This window comes from Puma concolor, chromosome B3, assembly GCF_028749965.1.
Source record: "Puma concolor isolate L17-30 chromosome B3, mPumCon1.1.hap2, whole genome shotgun sequence".
Classification (NCBI taxonomy): Eukaryota; Metazoa; Chordata; class Mammalia; order Carnivora; family Felidae; genus Puma; species Puma concolor.
The window spans coordinates 102,094,718-102,113,438 of NC_141672.1; the positions used below are offsets into that span (position 1 = coordinate 102,094,718).

Here is an 18,721-nt window from a genome sequence, read left to right on the forward strand (position 1 = left end):
ACACACAGCATTTTTTATTTCGAAGGCTTTGTGCTTTTAGCAATCCGTGGCATCTTCATGATTGAGAAGTGTATTTCTTCACATAGTAGCTGAAGACTGTGTGAACTTAGGTCTGATTTATTAAGAGTCAGAAGGTGGCAGTGGGTCGTAAGATGCCACAGTTTGTCGGCTCGGCCCCTCCCGCTTGGGGTAGGATGTGCTGTTGTGCAAATCTACGTGAGCTGCATTCGGCAGCGATGTCTAGGTTTCCCTTGAGAAATGGCTTCTGCAGGTGGAGAAGTAAAGAGCCCTTTTCTGGAGAAGCCACAGTTCTCTCCTTCGGGGGTGGGGGGGGGGTCATGGTATGGATTCCGTATGCCTTCACCTCCCACTCTGTTGGACTTGTGTGCATCAAGATGACAGAGGGGAAAAGCCCCAATGCTTCTGCCACTCCAGTCCCCAGTTACTGTGTGGCAAGATACCGCTTAGGGCCTCCTCAGTCTTGTGTCCCCACGGAGGCTGTGTGAGGACAATAGTTTATATCTGTATAGTGCTTACAGTTTATAAGCTGCTCTCACATGCAGTAACTTGGGCATCCTGAAAACACTCCCGAGAAGTGTTTTCAAGAGTTCAGATTTGCAAACGCTTAATTGCAGCTTTTCTTTCCGAATACAGCTTCCCCCTCCTCAGGGGCAGAGAGGAACGCGCTTGTACTAGGATTCACTCAGGTCAGCTGTAACTCAGGGGCTGTCACCCCAGCTTCCGTCTGATTAAGCCTGTCATTCATGTAAGCCCATAAGCTCACTTGCACTTGCTTATTGTTAATATGGACAAATAGGGGTCTTAGTCATATTAGGAAAAGGCTCTGTGTCCATTGACAGAGAGTGGTTTTCAAGCTCAAGGGTGTTACTATATATTCACTAACTTGGTGCTTTGGATTCCCCTCACTGATCATTTTGTTCCCAATTTTGGTCCCTGTATTAGTTAATGGGCTTGCATTGCTGGTCTTGGAAATACAGTCACTGTAGCAACAGCATTTTACTCCTCTGACTGCATATTGGGAAGTTAGCTTCTTTTCATGTGGATTCTGAACAGGTTTTCTCAGCAATGATGTATTGGAATACATTTCTTGAAGAAATGAGGAGGCAGAACATTGTTCTAAACTTTAAAGTATGTTAGAATTATCTGGGTAACTTCTAAATCTAAATTTGTGGGTCCCAGTCTAAGAAAAACTGTGATTCCATCCCAAGGGGCTAGAATCCGCATTTAAGGCAAAGAATACTCTGTCCTTACTTGGTGATTCTGATACAAGACGTCTTTAGACAACTTTTGGGGATAGGTATTAATTTTCGACCACTGTGTTTTTATCTTATGCCTGATTGTGAATCTGGACTATGAGACATACCCAGACAGAAAACCTATTGCTTGCCTTGACAGATCTCACTACCTTGCAATGGAGCAATCTACAAGAAATATTTTTTAAATAGTTGGGCAAAACTGTTCTTCCAAGCAGATGTGTGTGTGTTGGGGTGGGGAGTGCAGGATTTTGGCCAGGCCCCAGGCCCAGAGTGGGTGAGTCTGGTGTCTTCAGTGGCACAGGAGATCAGGGCCAGGCAGGGAGCCCTGCCAGAGCCAAGGGTGAAGCAGAAATGCATACACCATATGGAGGTTGGATGGAGTCAGGGCTGGCTTGTCTGCTGGCCTGGAGCCTCCAGGATTGGGATCCAGGAGTTGGAAAAGAGAGGCTGGGGGGTCTGTAGAGGCATGCATTGAGTTGGATCCCACAGAAAGCCATTGATGTCACTCTGTATTGCTTGTTTTTCAGGAATTTACATTATTGACAGTTTTCTCCCACACATGGAACCCTACCTCGCTTGCCTTACCCTGTGTGCTCCCCTTTGCCCCTAATACTACTAAATCAACCACAGACACAAATCCCAGGAGGTGACCCTCTTTCTGGTATGTGCCCAGCTGGACTGTGGTGGGACACATTCCTGCTAATTGCCCCCACACTGAACTTCTGATTACCTTCCTTTTACCACCTTCTTTTCTCCCAACAGCTTTTGTTGACCTTGGTTTACCACAGCAATTAACCTTAGCAGCCCAGTTGTGTTGGTTGGTTCTCGGAGTGCAGTTAACCTGACAGAGTGGAGGGGCCAGAAGGCCTCCATGGGTGGCTTTTTGGCCCCAGGTCACAGGGTTGGCCAGCTGCATGGTTGGCTATACTCTGCAAACCAGGAGTGCCCAAAACGATTTGGGAGTGTTTTCAAGATGCCTGAATTGGTGCATGTGACAGAAGCTTGTAAACTGTTAAGCACTGTATGAATATAAACCATTATCCTTACACAGCGTCTACATGGACATAAGACACAGGTCCTAAGCAGTACCTATATTAACCCACATTCAGCCCTCAGGACCCGATAACATTTTCCAGATGATCCAGCCCACATCTGGGTCATGCTGTTCCCTTCCGAGCTGTGCGCCTTCTTGTTATCGTTGCACTAATGGCCTTAACATTCAGCCATCTTTCTAAGATATTTTAGGGTTTTGTTTTAGAATTGCATGTTCTTACAAAAAGAATGTCAGGCTATGCGACTGGGTGAGGTGAGAGCTTCAGGGGGGATCCCAGGGCAAATAGCGCCCTCAGGATAGTTTCATTTTATGGTACGTACCAGGATTTGGTGCTGAATCACTGAATTACACTGCACTTTTCTAAGTACTGCCTTTTCTGTTGAACACCTTCTGCTCATCAAGTTTACCCACCTGTGGATTGCCACATTCCCTTTTCTTCTGTGTATGAGTCCAACCCACGATTCTGTTGACTATAACTTCCTCTACCCACATGAACTCTTGACCTATGGGACAATGTTCTCTTTCCTCATAGATTGATTTTTAGCTATTTTAACTGTAAGAGTCATTAGCAGAGCAGATTCTAGAACATGAAGTATAATGCTGTATAGCACAGGATGTAAATTGCCACATTGTTTTAGGTTTGTTTGATGTATATCTTTACCTCAGTTTTCAAGCATGAACTTGAAAATGCCGTGTTTTCAGACACTGTCCTTAGTTGCTACCCCCAGCAGCCTTGACCATTTTCTATATTTCTATAATAAATCCTTTGTCTGCCCCTTCATTCTCATGTGTGTTTTTGGCTAAGTCAACTTCACATTTGGGTTCCCAAATTTCAGAACCAACAATGTCCTTGTGTCTTCTGATGGCTTTATTCCTTTTCCTTATCACTGATGTAGCAGGTCTGATTACTTTGTAGTGTGGCTGCAGAATTCCCTCTGCCACCTGTCCCTTTGGCTGACCTGGTAGGTAGGTGACAGCCCTATACTTTGCTTGCTGTCTGCAGAGAAATCTGAATCGGGCCACCCAGGAGCAGAAGCAGTTGTCTGAGAAGCTTAAAGATGAGACAGAGCAGAAGGAGCAGTTAAGGAGACTAAAGAATGAGATGGAGAATGAGCGATGGCACCTGGATAAGACCATTGAGAAACTGCAGAAGGAGGTGAGGGGTAGGGGAGGGAGAGGTGTGGGCAGAACACCATTGGGACCCAGCGCCCTTGGAGGGCCTGGTGGGAGCTAAGGAAACCTGTACTTAGTCTAAGCACAAATGTGTCAGATTCCCAGATTCACTGAAGCAGCTCTTTGGCCTTGTTGAGAATCCCAGTTAAAGGGAAACTGGTCTAGAAAATACCCTCTGGAATCTGGGCCCAGCTCCTCTCCACAATTACCCAAAGGAGCCTGGCATGTAAGTGCAGACTTCACAGGTGTTACCTGAATCACAATCTCTGTGTCTGCGTCCATCTGTTTTGTCCAGGAGCGTGAAAGACAGTTCCAAACGCCAGTAGTTGCTACTTGTCTTCTCAGCTCATCTCTGCCCCAGAGTACCCAGAAGGAGAAGGGCACAAAGCTGACTGGCTTCCCCACATTCTAGGAGCCAACAGGAGTGCCTGTCGTTTTCTGATAACCTGCTATGTACCAGTCACTTTACTAGCTATTTTGTAACTAGAATTCTATATGTATTGTTTTAATTCTGACAGCAACCCTGTAGGATAGATACTGTGATTCTGGTATTTCCAACGAGGACGAGGATGCCACCGAGGCCCAGAGAGGTTTAAGTACATGTCCCAGTTATGTAGCTGGTACGTGGCAAAGCAAAGACATGACCAAGGTGTATATATCGAGCTGCAAAGGGTGTGCTTGTTCACCCCTCCATGCTGCCTCCAAGTTAGAGGTGACTGAGCCTGGACAGCCCATGACAAGGTTCTCTGCACAGTCTTTGGGGGAGGTTGTCAAAGAAAGAAGAGGAGATGTGTGTTCTGTGTTTAGATGGGACCCAGACCTCGCTCCCTGGCCCCACATGGGGCATCACAGGGTAGGCTCACATCCATGTCACCCCTTCCAGATGGCTGACATTGTCGAGGTGTCCCGCATATCAACCCTGGAGCTCCAGAACCAGCTGGATGAGTATAAGGAGAAAAATCGCAGGGAGCTTGCAGAAATGCAAAGGCAGTTGAAGGAGAAAACCCTAGAGGCTGAAAAGTCACGTCTGACTGCCATGAAACTGCAGGATGAGGTAATGCCTGGCTGGATCAGTTCCTGGTTTACCCCTTAGTCAAACTATCCTCAGAGACTGCTTTTAAACCTTTCTAGGAGAGACTTGGGGTAGATCTTAAGACGGCATTTGTGCTTGATTCTTCAGTGTTAACCCTTAGGATACATGGGGCAAATGGCATTCTAAGACACAAAGTCCTAGGGCCTCTGACATAACTTGAATGTGGCCATCTTCTTGATTAATTCAAGATTTTCTGCCTCAACTGTTTAGCTGCTATTTGTGGAGCACGAGTGGTGTACCTAGCTGTGCCCAAATGATTCCTCTGTATTAATGTTTTAATTTAATCATAGAGCAAGTATTATAGTAAACAATCACTTTTTGCCATTCATTTAGAAAATATAGACTTTTATTAGGGTGGTTGGGGTAGACAAGAGCTTCAGAACAACAATGGGTGGAGACAAAAAGAAATCCTCAGGAATTTATGAGTACTGAAATTATTAAAACATTTTTAGCTTTATATTTAGGAATAATAGAGCAAAGTAACTCAAATGTTAGCTCCCTTCAGTCTTGACTTGTAAAGAACTAAGAAAAAGGGAATGTTTTTGATTATTTTAATGGAAAGCTGAAGGCTCTAAAATACAAGTACAGCGTCTGCTGATTTCTCGCTGTGCCTCTTGCCAGCTGGATGACCTTGAGCAAGTTACCCCAATTTTCTGAGCATCTCCTCTTTCCTCTTTAAAAGTATACAAAATAATGATCATTTCGTAATGAAATGAGATAACACATGAAACCATAGAGTAGAGGCTTGCATGTCCTGGACACTAATGTTAAGGTTTTTTTTAATTCCAAGACTTGCTTTTTTTTCACAAGCAGTGCCAAGATTCCACAGGAAAACAAGATTTTCTTTAAAAAACAAACTTTTAATGTCTTTGATGATCAAAGAAATGTTACCCATGAGTCAGTGCTATAACCGTGTGAGAGAACAATGGATATTTATTACAGACCTCTAGAACACTTCTGGAAGGACCCTGATAACAGGTCCCCTCAGCTTCAGCATCATATGATACAGGACTCCACAGATCATTGAAATTAGCATAGTGACATCACAGTTCTCTTCCGCATTAAAAAAAAAAAAAAGTCATTTGCATTTCTATGGCAAATGGGAGGGGAGATTCAGATTATTTGGTGTCTTAACACCAACAACCACATGGTGTGCTTTTTGATTTTGGAAAAATCACAGTGTCACAATGACCCCTGCAAAGTGCTTCCTGTTAACTCTCTGTGTAATAGTTATTCTGCTAGAATCTTTGGATTGGAAGGAACTTTAGAGATCCTCTAGTTAGATGAGGCAACTGAGATCCAGAAAGATTCGTTAAGGCCAGCAGGAGACCTATATTGTTTATAAAAGAGCAGTAATTCAAAAGAGGATTTCTTAGGGTGAAAGCAAAGATGGCCCTTCCTAGATTTTTCTCTGTGGTGTAACCCTATGAGACACTGTTTCCATGTAAATGGCAGAAACAGACACCTCATCATTCGGGAAGGAAACTGCAGTCAGATACCGCCCTGCATTAAGCTATGGAAATCAGTGGAGTTGTTTAAAACAAAAGTGAATAAACAGGCTAGGGTCACTCTGGATCCTTGAAAAGCTTAAGCTGCACTCTTCACTGCCCCTAACCCTGTGTTTCGGTTGAGCTGAGTTAAAACTGTCCATTAACAAAAAAGTGGCTTATCCTCAGGGCCACAGCACTGCCTTCTTCGCTTTAAGAGAAATAGATGTTTTACATATTTTGCCTTTGGTGTGGATCTAGGAAGTTCTGATGAAGGTAATCTTTAGAGAATTAAGACTCAGAATTCACTATTCAGTTTATTTTCTAAATCCTACTTAGCAAAGGGCAGTTCTGACTACTTAAAGGTAACACTAGTGGGTTCAAAAGTTACTTGCTTACTTGTGATTCTAGACACTATATGTATTCTCTGGTGCATATTTGTATTGAGTACTCTTAGTTTGACATAGCCCTTGCGAGACGTTAGGAGGGACATACTGGGCATTAGAAGACAGGAATGTGCTGGGCAGTGGGAAGGGTATCAAGAAAGGAGTGTGGGCTGTGCATTGGTTTGTCAGTCTTTCTGACCCTCAAACTTCTTTTCGGGTATTAATCTCATTTGATTCTCATCTTAGCTCTTTAAGGTAGGTTTTATGATAATCCCATATTACAAATAAGGAAACTGAGTCACAGAGGTTTTTTTGTAATTTAAAACTTTATTTTGGAGAGATTTAAAAACAATTTTTTTCACTGTTTATTTTTGAGAGAGAGAGAATGCAAGCAGGGGAGAGGCAGAGAGAGAGAGAGAGACACAGAATCTGAAGTAGGCTCCAGACTCTGAGCTGTCAGCACAGAACCTGACACGGGGCTCAAACCCACGGACCGTGAGATCATGATCTGAACCAAAGTTGGACATTTAACTGACTGAGCTACCCAGGTGCCCCTGGAGAGGTTTTTTGTTTTTTTTTTTTTTAAATGCGCTATAGTATAGTATCTAAAGAATGTTCCATCATTGTTTTTCCTTGGGATGATTCTCCCAAGGAGAATGTGCTCTGGTTCAGTTACCACCAAGCCAGATGAAGGTCTGTAACTGGAGAGATCTTCCTCAAGGCTATGCTGTTGTCATAGAAAGGTCCGGTGTTGCGATCAGCCTCCACGACAGGAACCCATTCCCTTAGGTCTTTCCACTGGACTTCCGAAACTAGGCCAACCTGCTGGGCCGCCCCAAAGACCATCTTTGAGGCTTCCCCAACTCTCTGTGAAAATACCCTCAAAGGATGCTGGGTTTTTTTTTTTTTTTTTAATTAAATTTTTTTCTTAACGTTTATTTTTGAGAGGGAGAGAGAGAGTGTACGCGGGCACGCGTGCAATTGGGGGAGGGGCAGAGAGAGAGGGAGACAGAATCTAAAGCAGGCTCCAGGCTCTGAGCTGTCAGCACAGAGTCCAATGCGGGGCTCGAACTCACAAGCTATGAGATCATGACCTGAGGCTGAAGTCAGAAGCTTAACTGACTGAGCCACCCAGGCACCCCCAAAGGATGCTCTTCTTTAATGGAGTTTGCCACTCATATACTCTCTGTCATATACTCTCTGAAGGAAATAAACCCCTGGTGTAGTTATTCCTAAGAGTGCTTTCACCCCAGCTCCAAGAGGGAAGGAAGTTGGAAACAAAACAGATAGCCTTTGTCTTCACTGAATCAATCCACACAGATGTGTAAGGAACACCTACTGTGTGCTGAGGTGGCTGGTTCCCTCAGGGAGCTTCCAGAGAAGTAGAAAACATGGACAGCCCCTTGTGTATGAATCTCTTTGTGGCACGTTTTTCAAAGCCTTTAGTTCAGTGCCACCTTGTGGATGAAAAAAAACACTGTAAATTATGACAGCTGATACAGGATTTTCTTCTAGAGGCAGAGGTTTTCACCTAATACTGCACATTTATATTATTAGATTTTGTGTCTGTAGGTTGTTTTGGGGTCATTAGTTCAGTTATTATTTTCCCCTGATTTTGGCCCTCCACTGAGATGATGCCGGTACAGGTGGGTAATAAATTGCACTCTAGGAAGCACTTATCTAGTTCAGTGACTTTCAAGTGTTTTTGGCTATGACCTATGTGGAAAGAAATAAATCTCGCATCGCAACCCAGTAATAGGTACGTCCATACAAATATATGAATATCTGGCACAAAGGTTTCACAAAGCAATATCTACTTGTACTGCTCTACTCTGATATTTTCTGTTACACTTAATTTCAAGATGCTAACGAACATCTACTACATTGAATTTAGAACCCAAAGGATTACTACTTGTAGCTAGAGGAAGAGGAAACTGAGACCCAGAGGGAGTTGGAACTTGCTCAGGGTCTTCTGATCTCCAGTACATGGGCATCCCCTGATCACTGCTGGGGTCAGCCTCTGCACTGTCCAAATGCTGTCCAGGTGCTCCTGATACAGCCCAGATAACTGCCCACTCCTTCTAGATGCGTCTGATGGAGGAAGAGTTACGGGACCACCAGAGAGCTCAGGATGAAGCACTTACAAAAAGGCAACTTCTGGAGCAGACCCTGAAGGACCTGGAGTATGAGTTGGAGGCCAAGAGTCACCTCAAAGATGACCGAAGCAGACTCGTCAAGCAGATGGAGGTCTGTAGGCCGCGTGAGTGTGAGCTGGGGCCTATGGAGGGCGAGCATGGGACACAAGAGAAGCCGTGCACACCTAAGCCTTTGGTTTTTACTTTATGAAACAGCCAGACCTTTGTAGTCATTTCTCAATTTGAGGAAGAAGCTTGTAGTTGGTAGACGCATAGGACATCAGAGCTGAAAGGAATGATGGAAACAGTGCCCTTGTTGTCTTCAAGAGGAAACAAAACAGAGCCCCAAAGAGGCCAGGTGACTTTACATAAGGGCACACAGACAGAGCATTTCCTGTTGATTGCTTTGGAGATGCTTCCCACTATAGAAGAGGTAGGACTGCTGCACATCTAAAGAGGGGCTGAGCTGTGCCTTGCACCCACACTGCTTGACTGCTGGCTCTCACTTGCCTCACCACATGGCTCCATTCCTGTTCCTGACTCTGGCCCGTTTTTTCTGACAGATGATCCACCTTGCCCAAGCTAGTGGCAAACTGTGTGGCTCAATTCTTGTTTGGATACCCCGTATGTACATAACCCCAGACAGTAGGTCAGGATGTGCTCACTGGAATCGCCAGCTGGAGGTGATCAGTTCACAGGGTGAAAACACAACACGGCAGATAAGTGTGAATCAAGGACTTGAATATGAACATGAGCAGGCTACCGAGCATGACAGGAGGGACCTTAACGTCAGTCTCCCTGAGCCTGTAAAACAGAGTAATGCTCAAGAACAAAACCAGCCCCAAACCACAACAACCCCCCAACACACACCCACACACCCACATCTCAATGGAGTTTAGAGAGAGAAAGAGAATCAGCCCCACACCAAGGGGAGAAGTTAAAATTGTCAAAGTTTTGATAAAAGTGCTTAAGGACAGAGAGAGATAGTTTGAATTTAAAACCCATGGAATTTTTTATTTGATTTTGCAAATAAAGAGAAATAACTTTTAAAACCTCCAAGAGACTTAGTAGCAATTTTTATCTAGGGAGTGATGTTTCAACCATTAAAGATTTTATTAGATGGGCCCTTGTTAGAGGCTGGAATAACCTGGTTACAGTTCTGTTGTTCTTTTGTAGAATTGCTGTGTATTTTGCTGTTGTCCTCGTTCTGATCTCATTAGAGGGGCTCATCTTAAGGAAAGCTAAGGTCAACCTGGTTAACTAGGAAGTGATTTTTCAAGGACCTAAACAATCTGGTTAAAAGCAGGCTAAAGCCTTATCAGGCAGTGGTGTAAGAACCTTTGGTGTAGTGGCCCCCTGAATGCTCCTGGTGGGTTTTGAATTGTACAGATTTTAGGCAGGAAGAGAACCGTGTGAGGAGGTGCTTTTACCTAAACGTTGGGGTGTCATCTTCTAGAATGTTCTGACTAAAACCTTTTGCCAACTCCAGGTCTAGAGGCAGTGACATAGCTGGGCCTCACTCTCCCCTGTGCAGTGGTTTAGTTATTTCTCCATTAGTTACAGGACTAGTAGCTCTCAAGGGCCTACCTCTGTGACGCACATGGGAGGCATGTCTCCTCCCCTGATAGGCGGCTGGCAGGACTGTCTTGCTGGGACTAATATCTTTCCTGTTCCTTCGCTGCATTTAGCAAGTTAATTCTCGGGATTCCAGGGCTTTCTCAACAATTGGGCGTTTTCTTTAGACTCAGAAACTCAGAGGCTGTTTTATGTAAACACAGCACTTGTGGACCCTTGGTGATTTCTGACAAAGGCAGAACTGTCCCTGGAGGAGTCAGGAACCACTGAACAAACACGGGGCTTGGTGTGGAACCCAGCTCTCCCTTCCAGATTGGACTTTGGGACTCTCAGCCTCCGGGGAGGGAGCTTTCTAGGTTCCCGAAAGACTTTGTTCACCAACAGGGAAGGCATTCACAGACATTTACTCATTCGCATGAGTTCTGTGAGTCTTATTTTTGGCATTTACAGAGGCGTCCATAGCTTGTCAGCCAACTTTGACAATTGCAGAGACAGTGTTTACGTACAGATGCTACAGACTCGTGTTTAAAAACTCACCATGCTAATTGCTTTTTAGCGTGCGTGGCTCTGAGTTAACCCAGACATATGACAAATTGGCTAGTGACAGGAGAAACATGTGCGCAAACCCCACAAGCAGAGTGGTTTGTGTTAGAAGCCTCTTTTTTCGTACACACAGCTACTTTGAAATGCTTTTCTCTTAGCACTCCGTGGTGTTAAATGAAGGCCCAGCGAGGAAGAAAGAGATGACAGTTCTTCTGTAATGACTGGTTTAACAGAATGGACCACCACTGTCTCTGTGTTACTCTGGTGCAGATTTGGGACTCCACAGTGCAAAGTGCATGAGGTTCCCTAGAAGAAACAGGCAGGTGCAAAAGTATGTCGTAGACTTTACTCCTGCAAGGTTTAGGAAACCCTGAGCAGCAGAGAGAGAAAAGCATTGTCCAGAGCTTGGAATATTTAGAGAAGTATGTCTTGGATGATAGCTGAGTACACACATTCCCTTTTAACAGGTAACTTGGAGACCTTAGCCTTAGGTAGATCTTTGATTCATGAGGGGGGAAAAAGACATGAAGGAAACATGTTAAAATATCCCTAGTGCTTATGTTAGGGTTTGGGGTAATATGTATTTTAGAAATGCACAATTACATTTTACCTTATGAAAGCAATAAAACACAGTTTTTTGGGCATTGTGGGAAATAGACACGTCCTTTCCCCAAACGCTAAGGATCCCCTGCTTTGATCTTCCCTTGAGGTTTTCTTTCCACAGGGCAGTACTTGCCCTTAACCCGGGTCAGTGCAAGTTCCACTGGGCGTGTTTGTGTCTTCCTTCTTTCTTAGGACAAGGTGTCTCAGCTGGAGATGGAACTGGAAGAAGAAAGAAATAATTCGGATTTGCTGTCTGAGAGGATCACTCGGAGCAGGGAACAGGTACTGTGTGTAGTTGAATGATGAATGGATTGTCCTTGGTGAAAAAGGAAATGTGAGAGGTTAAACCCACGGATTTGGCCAGAGGAGGGAAGAAAAGTTCTTGCTCTTTGGAAACGATGGAGGACTGAGTAGTCTTCCCCATAGTAAGCCACCAAGACGGAGATATAACGTATAACTTAAAGCACACAAGGTGGAAGTTTCCAGAGTGGTTATGGGTAACAATCTACTGGCCATGATGGGCAAAGTGCTTTTAGAACAGAGGCTCTAAGAATCATTAGTTCAACAAACAATTGCGTGAAATTTTGTGGCTGACACTGTGTTAGTGCCATGGAAAGTGAATGATGTGATGCAGACTTTTCCTTTGAGAAGCAATAGAGACACCTAGGAAGCATTCACCATACAATAACAGTCCCTTCCAAGTGAATGCTTTTTGCAGTTTTCAAAGGGAAGGAATTCCCCTTATCTTTGATCTCTCCGTACAGCAGCCCCTGGAGATAGCAGGGGCAGTTCTCTCTGTCCTCACGCCGTAGATAATAGAACTCATTTCCCAAACTACACTCCATGTAATCCCAAGGGTTCTGAATTTTTTTTCCCATTTTTTAATTAAAAAAAAGTTTAGAGTGGTCACACATGGAACCATTATGGGACAGGATTCAAAATACGCAGTGGCAATTTTGAAGAGAACCTGTATTCTCTAATCTCAGCCTTTCATTTACAAATGATACATGTGGCTGCCTGTAGAAACCTCTGAAGGGATGTACTCTCAGTGACAACTCAGTTGTATGCTGGGCTGAACATGGTTCTGGAGAAGCTGTACATAGACATTTGGAAAGCTCTTTGCCACTTGACTTGCTTTGGGCACCTTCTTAATTAAACAATGCAAATAAAACCTAAAAGCCTTGGATGATGCTGCGTATAATTGAAAAAAAAATATCTGTATAAAGGATTAAAATGAAAAATCTGAGAAAGCAAGTTAATTTGGGCAAAATCTTTATCCAAAGCAGCACTTTCCTCAGGTCACTCACTCTTCTACTTATCCACATGCGCCACCTTTGCCCCGCCTCAGGATGCCCAAAAACTGGAGGTGCCAGTGACTGGGGACAGTGCCATTCCAAGCTGGTAGCTCCTCTTCAGAGTCAGTGGGGAATCACTGGCTTCTTCTCCATTTGCCACTGTTTCCCTACTGACAGGCTCTTTGCAAACAAGCACGACAGTCCTGCTGTTTTGCTTCTGAGAGTGAAGAACTTGCAATCCGAGGCTCTGTCCTCCCTTCCCACTGAGCTCAGATTCAGTTCTGCCTGCGTGTTCTGTGCTGTGCTGGTAGCATCCTGCTTAGGGGGCTGGCAGCCCAACCAGCCGGAGCTGCAGAAGCTCAGAGAAGATTCTCGTGAAAATCTGAAGTCCACATGGGGAGCCCAGCCTTGACACTTGAGCCCTTACGGGTTCTTGCTAAAGTCTGCATTTTGTTAAGTTCCTACACTGGTATAAAAGCTGCTTGGTGACATGTTCCTGCCAGCTTGGCTGAGCGGCCACATTGCCACAGGGCATTTCAGGATCTGCTGAGCATTCGTGATAACAGAAGTGGCCATGAATTTGTTTTGCTAATGCTTCTCATGATGTTTGCAGGGAATGGGGGGAACGTCTGTCATCCAGTCCCTAACCAGGCAGGGAAAACAGACTCCCAGACCCCATGTTTTACACCAAAACCAAAACACAGACCCAGTGACACAGAAAGTGGTTGCTTCCCTCTGCTCAGCTGATGGCCTAAAACTAAGAACACCGATCGCTTAAGTCAGTTTCTTTTGGCCCCTTCTTCCTTCTCTCACCTGAGCACGGGAGGCATAGAACTTTTGGAAAGAGCACCAGACTTTGAGTCCAGGGCCTGACTCCTGCAACAGCCCCAGGGAGCTCCAGGAAAGTCCTAGCCTCTCTGAGCGCTGTCTCTAAAGTCTATGAAAGTTGGGGCGCCTGGGTGGCGCAGTCGGTTAAGCGGCCGATTTCAGCCAGGTCACGATCTCGCGGTCCGTGAGTTCGAGCCCCGCGTCAGGCTGATGGCTCAGAGCCTGGAGCCTGTTTCTGATTCTGTGTCTCCCTCTCTCTCTGCCCCTCCCCCGTTCATGCTCTGTCTCTCTCTGTCCAAAAAATAAATAAACGTTGAAAAAAAAAAATTAAAAAAAAAATAAAGTCTATGAAAGTGAGGTTGTTTGTTCAGGAGATTCCTGGAGGCTTCTCCAAATTCTAACATTGAGGTGCCATGACTGGCTGCATATAACCAAGTGTCTGAGACACTCTTTAATTCCCCATCCTTCCCTGTGTCTGAGCTGCAAGTCCAAAGAAAGGGTTCCGCAGTCTCCAGCGTCTTTGTCCTGTTCATTCTGTTCTCCTCTTCTGTTTCCTTTCTGCGCCCTGCCCTCTCTGAGGTAGGGAGGGAAGGTGAAGCCTGGTATCTGTTTTAAGCAGAAGAGTGGAGCATCATGTTCAAATTCATGTAGGAATTGCTAAAAAAAACAACAGCAAAACAAAACAAAACTCCTGACTTGAAGTGTTGTCTCCTGATCCAGTGCCCAGGGCCCCTCTTCTGGCCTTTGCTGCCTCTGGATTCGTGAGGAAGCATAGTGCAGAGAAATGGGTTGACCAAATACCTGCCTCACTGGAAAACATTTAATTCTCAGTCAATGTCAAGGTTAATCTGAACCTTTTTTTTTCCCCCCTCTCCTAAAGGCTCCAAGGAAGGGTATAGATGGTTGGATCCTGATTTCAATCTACTTACTTTAATAACGTCTAGGGCCATGTGCCTGCTGCCTTCCTGCCAGAATTAGAGAAAGGGGAAACTTCCAAAACTAAGATGCCTTCTTCTCTGCCCCCTCAGACCTATGACACCTCCTTAACAGGGACATCTCCTAAAGAACAGGAAATGGCGCCTGTCTCATATCTCCAAGCTGATTTATAACGTCAGCCCTGGACGCTCAGCAAACTGCTATCAGGCTCTGAAAAGAGAAGACATGGGGAATTTATACTTTTTGGGTCTTGCTCTCTTTAAATTGAAAAGAAAAAGGTTACAGCTCTTACTTAAATCCTGCATTCTTACAAGCTCCCTTTCTGAATTTCGCTTCCCCCCAAACATCTCTCATTTTTCCCCTAGTCTTTGTGGGAAGGCTTTTGTGGAAAAGCTCAGGGAAAAAAAGTTGTCCGGAAGTATCAGTAAATGGCCAACCCATTTCAGAGAATCTTAGATCTGGCAAGGAGTTCCAAGTTCCTCTCCCCAGACTTCTCGTGCAGTGCACAAGAGATCTGAGGCCTAGGGCCACCCACGATCTTGCCACTTCACACAGCCAGTTAGTTGTTAGTTGCCTTAGATCTCCTGACTCCCCAGTGTTCTATCTACCAGTGCCCGTAAGGTGTGACGGATACCTACTGTGTGCATAAGTAGCATGTAGTGGTAAGGCTGCAAAATGATCAAAAGTGGTCCCTGTCCTTGAGTGCTGTGTTTGAAGAGATGGACCATGCCCCCAGAAATGGTAACTAACAAGACAAAGTGCAGATACTCAATGCCAAGTGTGAGATGTAGGCAGGTAATGAGGGAAAGACCATCATAGCAGGGGTGACCATGGGAGTTCTTAGAGGAAGGCCATCATAGCAGGGAAGACCATGGGGCTAGTTTTGAAGAAAGGGTAAGATTTAGACAAACCAAGGAGTGGGAAGGGAATCCTAGATAGAATGGATGGTGTGAACAAAGATTGGGACGTAGGATATTTGCAGTGTTTCAAGGAGCAATGAATGGACTGCTATGGCTTGATTAGGTTTCTGGTTTCCATAAGGAAATAATAGGAGATAAATTTGGAGAGGCAGGTTGAGGGTATTGAATGGACCCTATCCTGAAGGCAGTGGGGAGCCATCGAAGGTTGTGGAGCAGACAGAGAAGCTTACATAGTATTCTGGAAGGTTAATGTGATTGGTTTGGGACAGGTGAACGGGAGACCAGGAGGAAGCTCAACTGGGCTTTTTCCAGGGACAGAAAATAGGAAAGGCAGTTTTGAGATCAAGCATTCTATCCTTTCCATGTTTTTTTTCCCCCTCCTCTTATGCATACATTTGACACTCAACAAGTGCTGGACACATTATTCATGAACTCTAATAAGGCCTTTTCCATTCATGCTCAGGATGTTATTTTTCAGACTGATGGATTCAGGGAATCCTAATAGAAAAGTTTTTTTCAAATTTTTGGATGCTTGGGTTTTGTTTTCATATGTGGCTAACAGGAAGGAGAGGGATGAATTTAGAGCTGATAAAGTGACAGCTTATTCTATAAAACAGAGGTTTCTGTTTTTGAAACCAAATATGGGTTCACCATATGCAGGAAGGTTTCTAACTTGTAAATTGAAGGAAAATTCATTTAAATAGTGGATATTTTACTGGGTTTGGTCTGTTTAAATCCAGAGAAATCCTTTTTGCTCTCTTTCCTCCAAAACCATTTACAATAGCTGTCTTTACTGAGGATTCCCTAAGTGCTGGGTGCTGTGCCCTGTGCTGTGCATGCTTTCTGTCGCTGTTTCCAGGCCTTGTGAGTAAGTGGCCACCCAGGGTCACGAAGCTTGTAAGAGGGGAACCTAGGATTTGGCTCCAAAACCATTGCTTCCCACCTGTTACCATCATCCCAGCATTAGACTAAGACTGGTAAAGACCTGCGCCCTCCCCCAAATACATTTAGGGCCTCTATTCCCAAGTGAAAGATGAAGCCATGGTGTCTCTTAATACGGATGAGGGTTTATGTTCACCTGATCTTCTCTTGATTGTCCTGTGAGTCCAGAATTTACATAGTGAAAGAGGCCCAGCATTGGTTTTAAATGTGTCAGGCTGATGTTCTAGCTCACTGGGCATTGCTGTGTCATTGCTGGTGATTGAATACCAACAGTTAACAGTAGGGCTGGGCCTAAATGGAGAGGCATTTTCTTGTCCACAGAGGCCAAGGTAACCCATCCTGGTGGAAAGGTGATTCATCTGACATGGGCAGCTGTCAGACAAGAGGAAAAATACCAACTGGAGAGCTTTGGGTGGCTTTATGTTCTTTCTAGGGGCTGAGTGAGGCTTTGCTGTTGCCTTGGCAACTATAGGATAAGTCCCAATGGATAAGGTTGCAGGCCTGTGCAGTCATTCCCAGATGGTGGGCGCCAGTCTGCTCCTCAGTCTGCACCAGGATGATGCATCCTCTAGGATATGGTACTCCTTTGTAGTCAGTGACAGAAGAATCAAAATGGGTTTTTTTTTTCCTTGTAATTAAAACAATCCTACTCTCAGAACTGCTTGCTGCTGTATGGGCTGCTCCAAACCCAATGTGTATAGTTGGTTAATAATGATTTTCCTCTCTTATGATTGAGGATCTTCCTGGTATTTTTAACACCAGCCAGGAGTGTAGGTCACAAGGCCCTTTACAGCCCAGTGGTAAACATAGGTGATGGGATGAAATATTGTTATTAGCAGTCATAAATATCTTTGGCTTCTTGTTAACCCAGAGCAGCTGCTTTTAATCCTGAGTGCTGGCTCAGGTCATGGGTGCCTCTGACATAAACCCCACTGGAGTCTGATACTGTTATTTCTGATTGGAATGTTCTAGGTTTAGCATTCCTTCAGTCCAGCTGTGATAAACTGTTGCTTTCAGCTCCTGTTCTGTTTCTAATTTGATTGGAAGTTTTTATTTGGTCTATTTAATATAGTTGAAGGGTAAACAGCATATGAAGCACTAAACTTCTATAAAGAAGTATTTTCCCAGACTCAGATTTACTTCTCTAGTCCAAAGGAGGAAGCTGGCCAAGCCAGAGGCTTTTCTCCTTTCTTTTCTTTTTTCTTTTCTTTTCTTTTCTTTTCTTTTCTTTTCTTTTCTTTTCTTTTCTTTTTCTTTTCCTTTCCTTTCCTTTCTTTTCTTTTTTCTTTTTTCTTTTCTTTTCTCCCCTTCCCCTTTCCCTTTTCTTTCCTTTCCTTTCCTTTCCTGCCAGTGCGGGTGAGAGGAAGAAGGATCTGATCTAGAATCTTCTCAAGTCATTGGGCCCATCCTAGAGATCACTGTATTGAGCAGAGCTAAAACCCAGCCTCGGGAGTGGCATCCGTCACTTCACATGGTATTCCTTGTATAATGCTCCACGCAGTGGATTTATTTTGGAATTTTCTGTCAGGTTGTTCTTTCTGAAGAACCGAAGGAAACTTGTCCTGCCTGCTAAAAGCCTTGGATTGCAAAAGACTCGAGAAAAATTGATGGCCCAGTCACATTAACTGTTAGGTTTTATGGTTGCACATTTGTTCCTTCTTGTTCTTTGCTCTGATTTATTTTGCATTTAATAGTGCATTTTGTTAAGTGCAAATATTTTGCATTTTAATAGTCATCGTTTGAGGGGATGTGAAGTATAAATAATTACTGTTTTGTTTTTGTTTTTCGGTTTTTTTGTGTGTTTGCTTGTTTTGGAGTTTCACCCTTTGCCCTGGGCTCTCCAGGGAGGTCTTGAACCTGTGGAGGCCTCTGGCATGCTGACCCTCTGAGTGTTCGTTTGCACTGGGAGGCCCGTGTCCTGGTAGGACCCAGATTTTCCAATAAGGGGCACTGAGGGAACAAGGCTTTGGGCACCGGCTGCATCTTTAAGTTGTAGGTTTGTCTTGAACTCCCGGTCTGGGTTCAGCACTGCATGGCCCCTTGGTGGTCCTCGAGTCCCTCCCTGGCACTGTCTGCCTCACTCCTCTGTGGAAGTTCCCGCCAGAATGCTCTCTCCTTGTGGGATTTGCCCTTCATTGAGAGACCGGGGTTTTCCCACATGTGCTAAGAGGGAGAAAAGGAGTGAATGATTTTTAGCCAGAAAGCCTGGGTGAGAATCCCAAAACTGCTTCTGAAGTTCCTGAACCTCCCACCTGGAAAATGGGGTGATAACATCTGCCTCACAGAGTGCTAGGAGGATTGAAGGGCCCAAACATGCCCAGGACACTTGAAGTTGCCCCACCGCGCCTATCACCGGGGGCTTTTGCTTCTTGGTATGTCCCTGCTCGGTCCTCAGGCCTGGAGCACAGCTGTAGCAGTCACCACCTACCCCCTAAAAGCAGATGCTGTAAACAGCTGCAGTGAGACCTCTGCCT

At 44.7% G+C, this 18,721-nt stretch overlaps 1 protein-coding gene across 4 annotated transcripts in view; it reads left to right on the top strand.

Annotated features, from left to right (window-relative positions):
- CGNL1 (cingulin like 1) overlaps positions 1 to 18,721 on the top strand; it is a 157,630-nt gene that overhangs the window by 129,391 nt on the left and 9,518 nt on the right. For 3 of the 4 annotated variants that reach the window (XM_086710782.1, XM_086710783.1, XM_086710784.1), the window contains exons 11-14: positions 3,335 to 3,487; positions 4,388 to 4,558; positions 8,556 to 8,717; positions 11,519 to 11,608. In XM_086710782.1, the coding sequence (XP_086566908.1) occupies positions 3,335 to 3,487; positions 4,388 to 4,558; positions 8,556 to 8,717; positions 11,519 to 11,608 (576 nt within the window). The remainder of the gene's footprint in view (positions 1 to 3,334; positions 3,488 to 4,387; positions 4,559 to 8,555; positions 8,718 to 11,518; positions 11,609 to 18,721) is intronic. The other variant, XM_086710785.1, reaches the window with a different exon arrangement.